The following is a 15,119-nucleotide window of genomic DNA, read 5'->3' on the forward strand; positions in this document are numbered from 1 at the left end:
CCGGAGTAGACATAGAAAAGTTGTTTATATAGCACAAGTGGTCCAGTACAAAATCCAATACTAAAGAAGTACCAAAATATTTTAAAGACATAAACAGGTGAAGGTAATTTTGTACTCAAGGAAGCTATGTTCGTAAATCAATGATCAAAATAACACGGCAAACACACTGGTGACTCTATGCTAACTGTTATAGCATTAGCATTAGTCTGCTCTTTTATTTAACCTAAACCGATCCATGGGGTTTATACATGTATATAAATGTTGTACATTACAATGAGTATCCAGCCCAACTTTAAACGAAGCTTACCGGCATTTATCTGTTGTTGACAGCCACTGAAACGTGGATCATGTGGAGCAACGTCACGCATGCGCACATTGAACTTCCGCTTTAGACATCTCGAGCCTTGGGATTTTCAGATTTGGATCCTTTGATCAAAATTTCTTAAGATTACAAGTATAAAAGAACATATACAGGGGATTTTAAATTTATTTCGAGTTTAACCAAATGTGGGTTTTATTTTTATAGCCACATCAAGTGTTAATATTATAAACGTGATCAATCAAAGTATCAAGTAAACCGTGGAAACGTAAACAATATTGCACAAATGTAACGAGTGTACCTAACGTGTGCAAAGACACATCAGACACTTATGTATAGTATGTCATTTCATTGAATATAGTTTTATGTTTTTATGAAAAGTGTCAACAATTATCAACAGTGTGCACAGTAGCTAATTATAAAACAAGTATTTTTTTTAAAGTAAATCCTCAGAACAGAAGTATGAGGGGAAGATGGGAGTGGCTCAGGTTACAGCACTCAGATGGAGATTAATGATTAAATTGGTCCTTACTTTGTGAGTACAAAAAGATCTAAAAGCATAAAAAAACAAAACAAAAAAATAAAAATAAAAAACATACTACAGAGATGCACATGAAGTTATATTTCACAAGGCACTCAATATATTAAAATATAAAGAAGTACATTAATTATTTTAGTATTACACAAGAGTTTGTACAACAGATTGCTTCAATGAAGACCTACATTCTGAAAAAAAAAAAAATTGTGCAATTTTGAAGAGTCCTGGTATTTTCTGTGCATACCATCCAGTACAAAGGACTACAGTATATTCTCATGTCTAGTTTCACATACAGTCTACTTCAGTCTAAGTAATAATTCTTCTTTAATGTACAAATTTACATTCTGCATGTCCATCATGGGTTTGGGACATAGGTGTTTCAGAAAATACATGAAATACCCAAACGCACAGTAAACTATAATTCAGAAAAATGACACAATTATTCATTAAAATGCCACATATCTTCCAGGGTCCACAGAAAAATATACTCTGTGGTCTTTTCACAGTGTGCGGCAAAATGGTGAAGTTCAAGTGGCCTGAGCTTAAAACAGGCAGATCCAGTAAAAGTCTGAGAGGCTTGTATAGCCTAGAGGTGCACAAAGTCTTTATAAATGGAACGAGAAGCTGCTTCGCGCTGAGGACCTTCTTCTGTCAGGAGGAGGGGTCTCGATAGGGTCCATCTGAGGAAATACCACAAAACACAACCTCTGGCCCAAATGTGTGGCTCTCTCTGCAGAAAAATAGAAAGATTTAAATTTAGTGTTTAACAATAATATAACCATGATTTGAATATGGCCATGATTACAGTATTGCTGTGTTGTGAGACCAAACACCCAAACTGGATTCACAGTTGATGGAGTGATATGTTACTGTGCATAAAAGTGTAAATCTACACCACCTTATGGAAGAACAAAGAACTACAATATAAGATTCTGTATTTACAACAAATGGTTTACAAGTAGGGATGTAACAATAACCAAAATATTGTGATATCGTCTCGTCAAAGTTCTCACAATAATATCATGGACTATCACAATATATCGAATTACAAGTTTCTTTGCTTAAATTAAAGGTTATGGTGCAACAATAGCTAAAAAAAACACACAAAGGGAACTACATAGACCATGATCCTTTGCTCCATTTCAGTGTAGACTACAAGAAGAAATAACAGTTTTAAGCACTTTTAAGTCTTAGTTCTTTGGATTAAGTCTTGTCAAGGCATTTTAAGAGGAAAAAGTAGCATATTAACAGTTTTGTTAGCCTCCACAAAATATCGCAATAAATATCGTACCGTGAGGTTCATACCGTGACGATATCGCATCGTGAGACTTGGATATTGTTACACCCCCTACTTACAAGTACTATAAATAGAAACAATATGATCGTAACTCACCAACAAAGTCAAGGATACATTTAGGCTTTTCTTTCCAGTGGACTCCCAGAAAATAGACGGGTACACCAGTGAGCATGATGACAAGCCCCACCCCACACACCACAGGCTCTGAGTACAGACTAAAGCCCAGCAGGAGTGCCCAGAACAGCAGGTAACAGATCGGCACCAGCACTGACACCTGCACACACACACACACACACACACAACCAACCAGGATTAATTGGAAAAGAATCTCCTCTGTAAACCACAAAAATTGCTTAGTTTAGATTTAATTCTGAAAGTCAAGTAATTCTTTAGCAGTTTTAGCAGTTCACATTTCTCTTATATCTTCTCTGTAACTGAAAAAAATCAATCTTATCTTTTTGCCAAAAAATAAACTAAAATAAAAGAATCTTTTGCAACTTTTGAATTTTTAGAGAGTACCTGAATGGGCCGATAGAGGTAGGGCTTCTTCCAGCGGTAGTACACTAGGCCTGCGATAGTCACACCGTACGACAGGTAGTTGATGAAGGACACGTAGTTGATGAGGTTGTGTGTTTCACCGATGCAGAGAATCACGATGGTGGCAGCACACTGAAAAACATTGCAAAAAGTTTTACTTTTTTTTTCTTCTGGCATTTCAATTATGTAAATGCATTTTTGTTTATTTTTTGACAATGCACGTTAATAAACAATCATATATGTAGATACTGTGAATAGAGCCAACTTATAGCAACCAGGCCAAGTTCATCTGTATTATTGTTTATAGAAAAATTATGTGAAAATTAAAAATACTTACGCAGACCAGTAGGGCAGGGATGGGTGTGCATTTTTTATAATGAATCATTGCCAGAAGACTCGGCAAGTGACCCTCTCTGGCTCCAGAAAAACATAACCTGCAAACATGAGATGAATAGAGTATTTATAAGTATTTATAGAAACTGCTGTTGCTAGGCACCCATTACTCAAGTCTAAATTGTATTAAACTAGTCTGAGTAAAGACCAAATGCAGACATCCACTCTACCAATAACTATAACCTTTTCTATTGTTTTTAAGCATACATAAGTGTGCTGTGAGAAAGGACTTAAAGTGAAATTTAGTTAATTAATTGATTGATTGATAGATTTATATAGCGCCATTCAAGATACCCAAAGCGCTTTACAGTTCATTATTCAGTCACTCCACACTCAGTGGTGGTAAGCTACTACTGTAGCCACAGGTGCCCTGGGGCAGACTGACGGAAGCGAGGGTGCCAATCTGCGCCATCGGCCCCTCCGACCACCACCATCACTCACGCTCACACCTCTTTCATACTAATACAGTTAAGACTGAGTAAAGGTGGCATCTCAAAAACAAAATCAATAAATACAGAAACCACTGACCTGGATGATGTGAACAGGTAACCGTTAATCCCTCCAAATGTGGACAGAGCCACAGAGATGGGCATGAGGACAGAGAACATGCCCAGCAGCTTCTCTCCAAAAGTCTAAAGGAAAAAAATTAGTTAATGAATTATTAGGACACATCCAGAAGACATCAGCAGAACTGTACTGATGTATTAAGTAGTATGTAAAATGTGAAAATATATATTATACAAACTTAATTGTTTAAAATGCTTCTTAAAAATGTGTAGTGGTATAACAAAGTAATTCTAAAAAGGCATTTGATTCTTTAAAAGTTGGAATAAATGGTCCTCCAGGTGTGAGAGGATGCTGAGATTTTCAAGGAGCATCTATTTTTGACTCAATTTTACAGTTTTGCACTGAAAAGATTGCAAGAGAGACCAATCCAGTCTATCCTCCTAAAAAGCACAATAATTGAAGACAAATAATCAAACATGTCTTTGCAAATAAACTTTTATATGCAAATTGTGATTAGATGTGGCTCCTGGCATGCAAATATATATCAATTTTGTCCCTCCAAGGCAAAAGGTGAGGTAATCCTTGCTCTATACTAACTCTCCAAACTGCGTACAGTATAAAACAAGTTCAAGTTCAAATGGAAGTTGGAACCCTATGAACAAAAGGCAGGTTTATCATTATATAGTGATGTTACTCACTACAGCCACAGCATTGGAGGAGAGCAGTTCTTCTGGGGTCATGGAGGAGAAGTAGGCAATGTTGGTGAGCGTGTACACAAAGGTCACCAATGGGATGGAGATGTAAATGGCACGAGGCAGGTTCCTGAGCACAACATGCAGACACCACGTGACAATGGTAAAATGGAAATAACAAGGCATGCATGAAAATGATGCCAACACAAAACAGAACATTAGGTTGTACTATTGACATTTTTTCTATAACTGCAGTCTTCTTCACAAGATTATATACAGGATTAGGGAACAATTAGGGAACAATGTGATTCATTGCCTTTCTGTATGCTGTCAAATGTTTGTCACCCACTCCTCCTATTGGTCAGCCTATGGCATAATTTAACCAATCACAGTGGAGTGTGTAAAGCAGAAGCAGCAGATAGCTTTAGTTACCTCCTAAAGCAGTCTTTTTCAAACTATAGTACAGAGATCTCCAGTGTTTTTCCTCCAGTGAGCTACTTTTACAAAACAAAAATGCCAGAGAGCTACCTATTTTAGCAGTCGCAAAGAAATTAAGTACATATAAGACCCTTGGCAAGCCTTAGAAGCAAAACAGTTAGATGCCTATAAAACATAAACCATTATCCACTTATTAGGTACAAAGTCAGGCATGAAAATGATACATTTAAAATGGTAACTAATCATATTTTACTTATTTAGCACAATACATCTAATTTAGAAATCCCTTGGTGAGCTAATCTAAAGGGGGTGGAGAGCTACTGGTAGCTCCTGAGCTACAGGCTGGAGACCCCTGCTGTAGTATATGTATGAAAATAATTTAATGTTTTCATCTTCCTTTGGGATAATTATTATTTAGAACTACCTTATCCATGATTTAATTCATTTAGATGTGGTTTCTGATAGCAGTCTAGTGGAGGCTGGTGTGAAAACAATCACTGTCCTAAAGCAATATGCTACTAAAAGTACAAGGATTGTGACAAAGCAAAATTTTGTGGGGGGGGGGGGGGGGGGGGGTTTGGCCTACAATCGTATACATTTACACATTTAGGAATATTCCACAATGCTTGTAGGCCAAAGAGTAACTAGAGACATATCAATAAACTACTTGCACACTATCCTGTGTGGTTGTGCTGACAACCATACTCTGTACCCTGGATATGAGAGACTTTAACAGTGTAACTGGATTTCAGTAAATAAAGAATTGCAGCAAAAATCAAAGTGGATGAAACTATTACATAAAAATATAACCTAAATAGTGTAATTACCGCCGGGGCTCCACCACTTCTTCTGTGACGTAGTTGAGGAAGTTCCATCCACTGAAGGCGAAGGAGGCCTGTAGAAACGCTAGCGCCATCTGTCCCACTGACAGAGTCTTGTCAAAGGTGAAGGCTACCTGTGGAGTCAAGGTCTCATAGTGTCCTGCAAGAGGAAGTCATGTAAGCAGCAACATTAATATAAGATATAGGTTTATTTTGGTTGTGCATTGTTGGAGGTCTACTTTATTGGCAAATGGACTCATCATTTTTAAGTAATTAGGGACAATGTGGTATTACATTACTGACCGTGAAAGATCTGCACGAGACCAACCACGATGATGAGTCCCAGAGCTGCCAGTTTGCCCACAGTGAAGATGTCCTGGATCCTGGTGGCCATTCGAACACTCCAACAGTTCACCCAAGTCAGCAGCACTGGGCCGAAACAGTATTATCAATAATAAAATCCTTTATCACCAAAAAGGGCATAGGTGTGTCACCTTGTCATAGTTTGTTATGAATGAGCATTCACAGAACATATTTATCAGTGATGACTTAGTTTAACAATAAGCTGCTCCTATCAAGAAAAATTTAACTGAATAACCAAAACATCACACTTATTGTTCATCCAAACAAATGCGCATTGTTGTTGACTACTGTTGAAATGATATCAACTATTGCAGGACTTCAGTCCTGAACCTGGAGGAGGTTTCTAAAAGTTGCACTGAGAAGAAAGCCTTATTTCTCTAACTTCCATCTTACAAAAGTGTGGTAGTGCTCATCATACCATTCCCCAGTATCATTTCCACAGTAAATAAGCATACAGGATTTACAAAATTAAATTATATGAACATCTACCATACACTCGGATATGATTTTGGTTTTGAAATTTTTGTGACTTACTGTTTTTAAATACTAAATATCAGAGCATTGTTTAATGTTTTATCCTGCTTTAGATTTTATGTCTTAACAGTTGCACAGTGGGTCAGCACTTTGTATTTCTACTTCATTTCTAGTCATATTTTGAAGTACAAGTACAATAAACATATAATAACAGCTCATTCAGTAAAGTTCACTCAGGACTTTTCCAGACCAGGCTCAGCTTCTGCTGAAGTTTCCACAGTGACTGACCAAGACAACCCTCTAAATAGTAAGCCAGGTAAAGTAAGCCAGACTTTTAGCTGAATAAGCCAGGTTTATGGAGTTAGTTAACTTCTCAAACAGCCCCCTGGTTCAAAGCTTCTGCTAAATTTGTACCTGAAACTATAATAAATGAGCCATGGACCAGCAGACATTAACCTTAAGTTACAAATGCATAACCTCAGAAAGTGGAAGATGGAAAACCAACCAACCAACTGTTGTGTGAATGTTTAGCTCGTCTGTCAATGTCACCAGCTTTGGGCCTGCTCTCTCTCGGTGGCCTCACTCTCCATCACAAAAGCCACAAAACAAACCACTTCCGCTGCAAAGGCGACACAAAACGTGACAAGGGACCCCATCCGTTATAGAGGGGGCCGGGCAGCGCTCACGTTTACCCAAAAAAACACTAAGGCTGAGTTATGGCACACTTGAGTCCCAGGGTTTCCCCGCCGAGGTGCTAAATCATGCTTCTGAATGAGGCTGATGGATGAATGGGCGCGAGTGCAGGTACTCTCAGGAAAGACAACAAGGCAATTAGGCAGTGGCTGAACACCCAATGCACCTCTCAATACAGTCTGCCCAGCCTGCCACAGAGGGCCACTCCCAGTTGGACCCATGCTTTACGCCAAACATGCCTTTTGCCCATTTGGTAAAATAAAATATTTTCAAATATAACAAATACATACAACACAGTGTTCACAATAACTGAAACAAATCTCACCATACAACCTGAGTTGCAACTCTTGAACCCAGAGTTGAAATATTTTGATCAATTGGAGGATTTAAAATTTTTAGTATCTAAAATATTGATAGTGGTGTTGTCATTCTCTATCTGTGATTTGTCAGTCCCAACAACTGGGCTGTATTAAGCACAAATTAAGATAAGAAATTATCCATAAACATATCTTTAGTTAAATGCAGAATACTTTCTTTTAGATTAAAATTTAACAGAAATAAATAAAAATCTAATTCTTCCAAGTTTGGTACTGGCTAAACAACTCATTAGCGTCTGTAAACAGGCACTTGAGAGAAGCCCCAGGCGTTTGTGGAGGTATTCAGTCCACTCTTGTTTTTCTCTAGAAGTGTCTCCTCGCTCTGCTGTGCTCTCTTCTCTCTGAGGATGCCATGAATTTTTTACTACACAAGGTTTTACAGAGCCTTTAGACTAGAGTTATGTAACAACAAACAAGCATGTGACCACTTCCTCTCAGACAGTAATGGTTGTGACTGACCACTCTCAAAACAGAATTAATGGAAACATATTATCCCTATGGACTAAAGGGGTTCCAAGAACTTTGTCAGCAATAGAGAGCATATTACATACTATATGTTTTGTAGGGGAAATATTTAAATTCTTAAATATTTAAATTAATAACTTAAATGTGGGTATGATGTTTAAGTACTGAGCAGAAAAGAAACACTATCTTTAGAAAAAATAATATTTTAATATTAATAATTTTGTAAAGTATGTAAAGGAATTATATATAATTAAAGCAGCAGTGGGTCAGTAGGTGATTACCACTCAGACAATTTCATACTTGTGTTTTTAGGCAAAACATTTCACCCACATAGCCCAAAATGAGTATGTTGTGAATGTGAAGATTGGCAGCCTCGCTTATTTGGAGTGAATGAATATTGGAGTATAGAGTGTTTTTGAGTCCCCAACGTGCTATAAAATCTGTCAATATTTTCCAGTCATGTAAAAGTAATAAAGCCACCTGCTGCTTCTGAGAGTTCACATTTCGCTGTGACTGGTTAAATTCACCTGTCAATCACTCAGAGCATGGCAAGGACAGACTAATAGGAGCAGAGGGTGGGGATTAGCTTCAGTATTTGATCATAGAGCTGCATTAAACAGAGAAGCACCAAATCACAAAACAGCATATCGTAACAGGTATCATCTAAACACATTGTCCATCCCTAATGCCATCTAGTTCTAGGCAGTTAGACACTTACAAAGACAGGTGGCAGACAGCATCCGTGTGGCCATGTATGGAGGAACACAGTTTGGGAACACAGGCTGCAGGACGTAGCTTGAGAAGGTGAGAGCGATCACAGCCAGAGTGGTGGGGTACATGATCAGCACAGCACTCCACAGCAGCAGAAATCTAGAGCAGGTGAGACACAAAAATGTAGTGTTGTTACAATACACAAATTCCACACTTGTTTTCAATATCAAGGCAAGGATACCAATTTCCCACACTATCAATCCTCGCTCAAGTATTTTTTTCTAATTCGGTTTTAGATCTTTTAGTCCTGCACTATGCAGTGTTGTCACTTTTCCAGATGCAGATGTGTACATGTGAATAAATGAGTTGACTCATTGCTAAACAAAATTTACCCTTTTGACAAAGTAACCTTGAACTTTGATTGATTGCATTTATAAAGCGCCTTTCAAGATACCCAAAGCGCTTTACAGTTCATTATTCAGTCACTCCACACTCAGTGGTGGTAAACTACTACTGTAGCCACAGCTGCCCTGGGGCAGACTGACAGAAGCAAGGCTGCCAATTTGTGCCATCGGCCCCTCCGACCACCACCATCACTCACGCACACACACCACTTTCATACTCGGCAATGTGGGTGAAGTGACTAAGGACACAACGAAAGTTTTGCACCCCACTGTGGCACCTGGAATTCCCAGCAGTCTCCCATCCAAGTACTACCCAGGCCCAGCCTGCTTAGCTTCTGAGATCTGATGGGATCAGGGTTTGACAGGCCAGTATGGCATTTGAACCTCAAATGATTATGTAGTTTTGATACAAATTTTAATTAGTATTGATTAGTATCTGGGGATCTGTTTTAAACATCAGAGTTGCAGAAACAAGTGACAGAAGGTTAACAATGAAAATGTTGTAATAATTACTTAAATTTAAAACAATTTAATGGCAAAATCTGACATTGTACAGAAACTCTACAGTCTGAAAATGACCCAGTTATAGTAATGTTCATGTTAGTTTTAAATGTTAAACTTGTCACAACAGATCAAAGGTTAAAATAAAAATGATGAAGACAAGAGAAATGGTACTAAACTCACCCCATAAGTCCTCCAAAGATCTCAGTCACATAGGAATAGTCTCCTCCAGATTTGGGAATACTGACCCCCAGCTCAGCATAGCATAAAGAGCCCAAGGCAGCAATGCACCCTCCCAGCACCCACACAATCAGCGCCATTCCCACTGAGCCCGAGTGCTCCAGGACACCTTTGGGAGAGATGAAGATTCCAGAGCCGATAATGTTACCTGAGAAGGAGAAAAAGATGCCCTTAAACATTTGGATCTTTTTGGATAGGGGAAATTTACATGACAAGCACTGAATGAATGAAAGACTGAATGAGTGCCATACTAAGACAGACTAAGAGTGATTGCATGTTTTTATGTTTGACCAGGGCTATGTTCACACTGCAGATCTTGACACTCAATCAATTCAGATTTTTTTCAAAATCAGATTTAACTGGGGATGCTGTTCACATTGCAAATAAAATAAAACACAAATAAATTTTCCTGTGTGAAGTCAAGTATAAAACCTCACTTTTTGCATTTTCTAGCTTCACTGTTGTTCTCTGGCATTTTATTATTTTATTGTTTAATTTCTGATCAGATTCTGTTCAGATCGTTAAAAAAAAATTATATATTATCATATCAATATTATCATATTAAACCTATAGTTTGAACATAGCCTAGATCATGACTTAAGTATTGTTCAGGTATTGTTTACTGTAAACTAGTATTGAAAATGTGTGAACAGTTCCCAGTCCACTTCAGATTATATAGTAGACTATTATTTTCCATTGAATACCTATAGGTATAACAAGCATAGTATGTCCCTCTATCTCATGTTGACATGTCATCTGTACCAGCCAACACGTGTGTTCTACATGTGACTTGTTTATAGGAGTTCTCACATCGTTTGCATCCTTCACAGCATCTTTTAGCACTGCTGCCCTCCTTTAAAAAGCACTGGTGACACTTTGGGCCCCTCCGTCACCACTCCCCCTCCGAGTTTATACAGGGGGCAATAATAAACAAAGGCCTCTATTACAAGAGTAGGAGGTAAAGACCATCACTCACCCAGAGCTCAGTGCACCGTTAAAGTACCAGTCCATCTCATGCATTCAGACAACGGCTCTACCAGTAACGCAGCAGAGAGCAGCCAAGTGGCACAGACAAATCTTACATAACGGCCATATAAATTATCCACTCCGGGCCACTGAGGTGGGAAGTGACCGACTCACCTTTTTCTTTCGCGTGAAGCATCCGAAAGAAGTTCCAAAAAAAGGGCTCCCTAAAAAAGCAGTGCACGGTTTAATCTCGTGACTTCTGAAGCTGAGCCAGAGAGCACAGCCAGTGATCTCTCTGCATGCAAAAGGTGCTCCGGCATTCACCACACAGGACATTTATAAATACCCCCTCTGAGTAAAGGCACATCCAAGTTACAAAGTTTAATTTATCACAGATAGTCCACATTTAGTACAAAAAACCCCAAAAAACCTTGAAAACTATTGACAATACTGAACGCATCTTAATTATATGTATGCTGTACAAAGGTTTCTGTTGAGAGAGGAACAATGCAAAGTGACTTTGAACAATGTGACCTCTATGGTAGAGAAGGGATTGATATTGTTTCACTGTATGTACTCTTGCACTTATAGAGTGCAGTCACCTCTCCACAGATCTGACCCATAACCTTGGCCTTGAAGCATCAACTGCCTGCTTGTTTCCATGGAGATCAATAAGTTTAATGTCAGACTGTGAAACATTGCAGGCAAAGCATTAACAAATATGTGGAGACAAGCAGGTGAAGAAACAAGAAGAGTTATATGTTGCACAGAAACATGCACTGGTACACTGTAGAGTTATATTCTCAAGGTCCAGGTATCTTTTTGAGCTTCATAAAATTAACTTTTTATCATGCTAACTATGATTGTGATTAGATGCCTTATATCCATTATCTGTAGGCCTTACAGTTTATACAATGCACCTACAAGCCTTCACTCTACAGTAATATCATCATTAATTAGCCAATACCACTGCTTTACCGCCTCACTGCAGGACATGGAGAAATGGATCTGACCCAGCAGGCCTCCCCTTTGGCTCATTTTTACGGTGCTTAGGTGCATTTAAAAGTCCCCACTGTTTGCTCTGCTCTTGCACACAATCCCCTTCTGCATGACCACCGCATTAACTTCTACATGTGATATGTTTTAGCCACGTAGACCTAGGCCTATCAGCACAGAAGCAGCTCTGGGTAGTGCATTTTACGACTTGAACTGAGTTACTGTACATGATTTGTAATTATCATTTACACACATGAAGTTAAAATCAGTGGGGACATGAGATGAGCAAAAATACTGTGCTGTTTTAATTAAAGGAAAGGAGTACACACAAATATCTCTAATTGAAATATATAATGTATTTAACCTACTGACTTGTTTTTTTGTTGAGTAGGCCAATGTGATTTATTTTTATTTTTTTACTGTTGTAAAAGTTTTGCAGTGACAAAGTAGGTAGACTTGTGCGCATTTTGCCTCACCTATAATGATGGTGCAAGCACTCAGCAGCCCAATCTCCTTCTTCAAAGTTACTTTATCCGGGACTTTCTTGGTCTTCTTCCTCCTGCTCTCGGATGCGGATGATGCCCGATGATGTGGTCGGGGGCTGATGCTGTTCATCCCGTTGTGTCCATCCATCTTGTCCGCCTTCTTCCCGAGTCCGGTTCGGTCCATCAAGTCTGCAGTGTTGACCCAAGTCCCAGCGCTGCAGAGTCCCAGTAGTCCCCGCGAGTTGCTGTCCTCTCCTCACTCCGTATTCATGCACAGTGAAAGGGCTGCGCTTGCGCAACAACCTGCGGCTGTCCAGGGCAGAATGTTAAATACCTCTGACTGCCATACGGACCATGACACGGACCCACCGAGGGGCGTCGTGGGCAGGAGTAGGGACCGGAGGAACAAAGATTTGAAGAGAGGGGATGGGACCATTAGGCATAATTGCAGAAATATGGCAAATTGGTGGCAAATTAATAAATAAGTTGTATGATTGCACCTGCCAGGTAGGATAGTAGCAGCAAAACAATGTGATACACGTGGCGTGTTCATAAAGTCATTGGCTTTTCAAATATCCTTAGGTAAAAGTTTACATTTCATCATTTAAAAACTGCTGAGATATATTTAGTGATCATATTTACAGTTTTACTTACCACAGTTGTAATATTTTATACAAAGCGTTCGCAGGTGTCAGCCCCTCTCATCCATGATAACTCCATAACGCTAGATGTTGTTTTCTGCTTTCCGATAGAGGGCGGTAGTAAATTCACTCCGCACTGACTGAAGCAGGAAGTGTGCTTGTTTTGTTCTTTGAGGGAAAAACAAAAAGCCGGCTCCAGTTTTACTCTCAAAGTTTCGCTGCTTTTGAATAACATTAAGTCGCGTTACATCCAGCACTTTTGATGTTGTTGAAATAAAAATAACTTTGCTTTTAACGGGCACTGTTCATTTTCATGGAAAGCAAAGCGTCTGCTGTGCTGAATGCTGTTCCCCCTTATGGACATATCATTGCCTGTGAGAAATGGAGAAACTGTCCTCTTATTCAAAGTCTAAAAAGTAAGTGTAGTGTCACTAGTGTATGGGTTATAATGTTGTGTCGACAACGTTGTAACGCAACAACGTTATGTGTCTTTGAAGCTTATCTAGTAGTTTATTATGCTTCAGCTAATTATTATCCATTTGTTATCCATTTTTCAGGTGGAGGAGTAAAAATCCTCTTTGAAAGTGAGCTTGGAGTGGCAGATTTCCACCTGCCCAATAAAACCTGCATCCTTTATGTCTCAGAAAGTGACATTATTGCAGGAAGCAGCTATAAACGAAAGCTGGTTCGCTATAGAAATGTAGGTAGATTAAACATCCTATATTACGCAAAATGTACATTGAGAAATGTTGCAATGCTCAAAATCATACTCAGAGTTGCGTTTTGATTCATACAGACATGTTTATTTTGAGTAATCCTTTATTATTAGTCTGTCTACACCTCCAAAGCTCTAAATATTTTTATATTATTATTATTTCACCTTGTGATGTCACGAAGTGGTACTTTTCAAGTTAACAGCTTCCTTTTAAGTATTGGCAGTTCCAGAGCTGAAATTATCCAAATGTTTCTAGTGAAGGTGTATGGTGTTTAAAACACAGTGAAGAACTTCCTGTTTTACCAAATGACATCATGAGTTGGAACAGAGAAGAACTCTAAATATGCAGAATGTATGTATTAAACATATGTGAATAAAACAAAACCCAACTCTGTTTTTGATGAGAAAACACCATTATAACATATACCAGAGGCGCAATATATGCCCCTTAAAGAAAAGATAGATAAAAGATATTTTTGAACTTAATATTATTGTATCTTTTTTGTTTTAGGCTGGCAGCAGCTTCCAGGGGTTGGTCTTGGTGGAAAACACTAGGCTGAGTGAGCAGTACTTTATAGCTGTGCAGAAGTTTGTGGTGTTTGACCTTGGCCTAACACTTCTGCCTGTCAACGGCCAGACAGAAGCCTCCCAGCTTATCGCTCAAATTGTAAGAATACAGGAAAATTTTCATCTATTCATTAAATTTTCATCATGTGTTCATATGTTGCTGGTGTTTTCAAAGAATAAATGGTTTGATGTGTGTCTGTATCTAACTGTGTGGCTGTTCTTGTCTACAGGTTCATGGAGAGAGCCGAGAAAACCCCTTCAGAAGGAAGTGCGCGTCACGGCTGATGGACCTGCAGGTTTTGTCCATGGTGCAGATCATCCCTGGGGTGGGCAGGGTCAAAGCTCTGGCTTTGCTCCAGCACTTCCCCAGCATCCATCGGCTTTGCAATGCACCCCTGGCAGATCTGGAGGCTATTGTGGGTCAAACAGCTGCTCAACATATCCACAGCTTTTTCCTAAAACCCACATAGTCTGTTAATACTCTCTGTAAATGCCTGTTATCATTTGCAACTATATTGTCTTTTTGTGAAACTAACATTGTACTATTTAATATTTAGCAACATGGTTGTTTTGCTATGTCGGCTGTTTGGAATGAAAAAAAGGACCTTTATGCAGTGTGTTGCTCACTAAATACATGATTATTTATTATCATTAATAAAACCTTAAAACAAACTTTGATTCAGTATTGTTTTAACTATATGTTATTATTTCAGTGCCTAAAGGCCAATTTGCAGTAAAAATTTATTGGAAATGTGAGTTGTGTCCCTATTGCTATTATTGTATATAATCTAAATAGCCATATATATATCACGTTGACAACAATTCACACCCTGGTTCTTAAAAACATACCACCCCCCCAAAGAAAGCCTAATGTCGCCTAACCTCAGAAGCAATGCAGTTGTTTGTGTGGTGTTTTCTTGTGGCTTGCTTGTTATTTTAATAGCTCCATGGGCTTGCAGCTCTTGTTGTGTGTGAAATC

The 15,119-nt window shown here is 38.8% G+C and overlaps 2 protein-coding genes across 2 annotated transcripts; one reads left to right on the plus strand and one right to left on the minus strand.

The window, feature by feature from the left end:
* Positions 1-1,415: 1,415 nt before the first annotated feature.
* On the minus strand, positions 1,416-12,927 carry slc7a10b (solute carrier family 7 member 10b). Its single transcript, XM_055155747.1, has 12 exons — positions 12,872-12,927; positions 12,209-12,557; positions 9,714-9,918; positions 8,633-8,784; positions 5,846-5,971; positions 5,549-5,702; positions 4,290-4,413; positions 3,613-3,716; positions 3,029-3,125; positions 2,674-2,823; positions 2,251-2,428; positions 1,416-1,587 (listed from the first exon to the last, which is right to left on the minus strand). Exons 2-12 carry the CDS (start codon positions 12,399-12,401, stop codon positions 1,463-1,465), a joined length of 1,608 nt encoding a protein of 535 aa, XP_055011722.1. The 5' UTR covers positions 12,402-12,557; positions 12,872-12,927; the 3' UTR covers positions 1,416-1,462.
* Positions 12,928-13,003: 76 nt separating this feature from the next.
* On the plus strand, positions 13,004-14,771 carry faap24 (FA core complex associated protein 24). The gene is made up of 4 exons (XM_020932055.2): positions 13,004-13,274; positions 13,416-13,558; positions 14,085-14,240; positions 14,371-14,771. Exons 1-4 carry the CDS (start codon positions 13,172-13,174, stop codon positions 14,608-14,610), a joined length of 642 nt encoding a protein of 213 aa, XP_020787714.1. The 5' UTR covers positions 13,004-13,171; the 3' UTR covers positions 14,611-14,771.
* Positions 14,772-15,119: the final 348 nt, after the last annotated feature.

The sequence above is a fragment of the Boleophthalmus pectinirostris genome, unplaced genomic scaffold, assembly GCF_026225935.1.
Source record: "Boleophthalmus pectinirostris isolate CB_2022bp ecotype Guang Dong unplaced genomic scaffold, ASM2622593v1 HiC_scaffold_2, whole genome shotgun sequence".
In the NCBI taxonomy this organism is placed as follows: Eukaryota; Metazoa; Chordata; class Actinopteri; order Gobiiformes; family Gobiidae; genus Boleophthalmus; species Boleophthalmus pectinirostris.

Excerpts from the sequence above, each read along its gene's own strand:
- slc7a10b (XM_055155747.1), bottom strand. The coding sequence starts at position 12,401 with ATGGACCGAACCGGACTCGGGAAGAAGGCGGACAAGATGGATGGACAC. Across the intron at positions 9,919-12,208 it reads TGCTTGCACCATCATTATAG|GTAACATTATCGGCTCTGGA; the intron begins GTGAGGCAAAAT and ends TCTCCTTCTCAG. Across the intron at positions 5,703-5,845 it reads TCTCGTGCAGATCTTTCACG|GACACTATGAGACCTTGACT; the intron begins GTCAGTAATGTA and ends TTCCTCTTGCAG.
- faap24 (XM_020932055.2), top strand. The coding sequence starts at position 13,172 with ATGGAAAGCAAAGCGTCTGCTGTGCTGAATGCTGTTCCCCCTTATGGA. Across the intron at positions 13,275-13,415 it reads TCTTATTCAAAGTCTAAAAA|GTGGAGGAGTAAAAATCCTC; the intron begins GTAAGTGTAGTG and ends TCCATTTTTCAG. Across the intron at positions 14,241-14,370 it reads CCCAGCTTATCGCTCAAATT|GTTCATGGAGAGAGCCGAGA; the intron begins GTAAGAATACAG and ends TCTTGTCTACAG.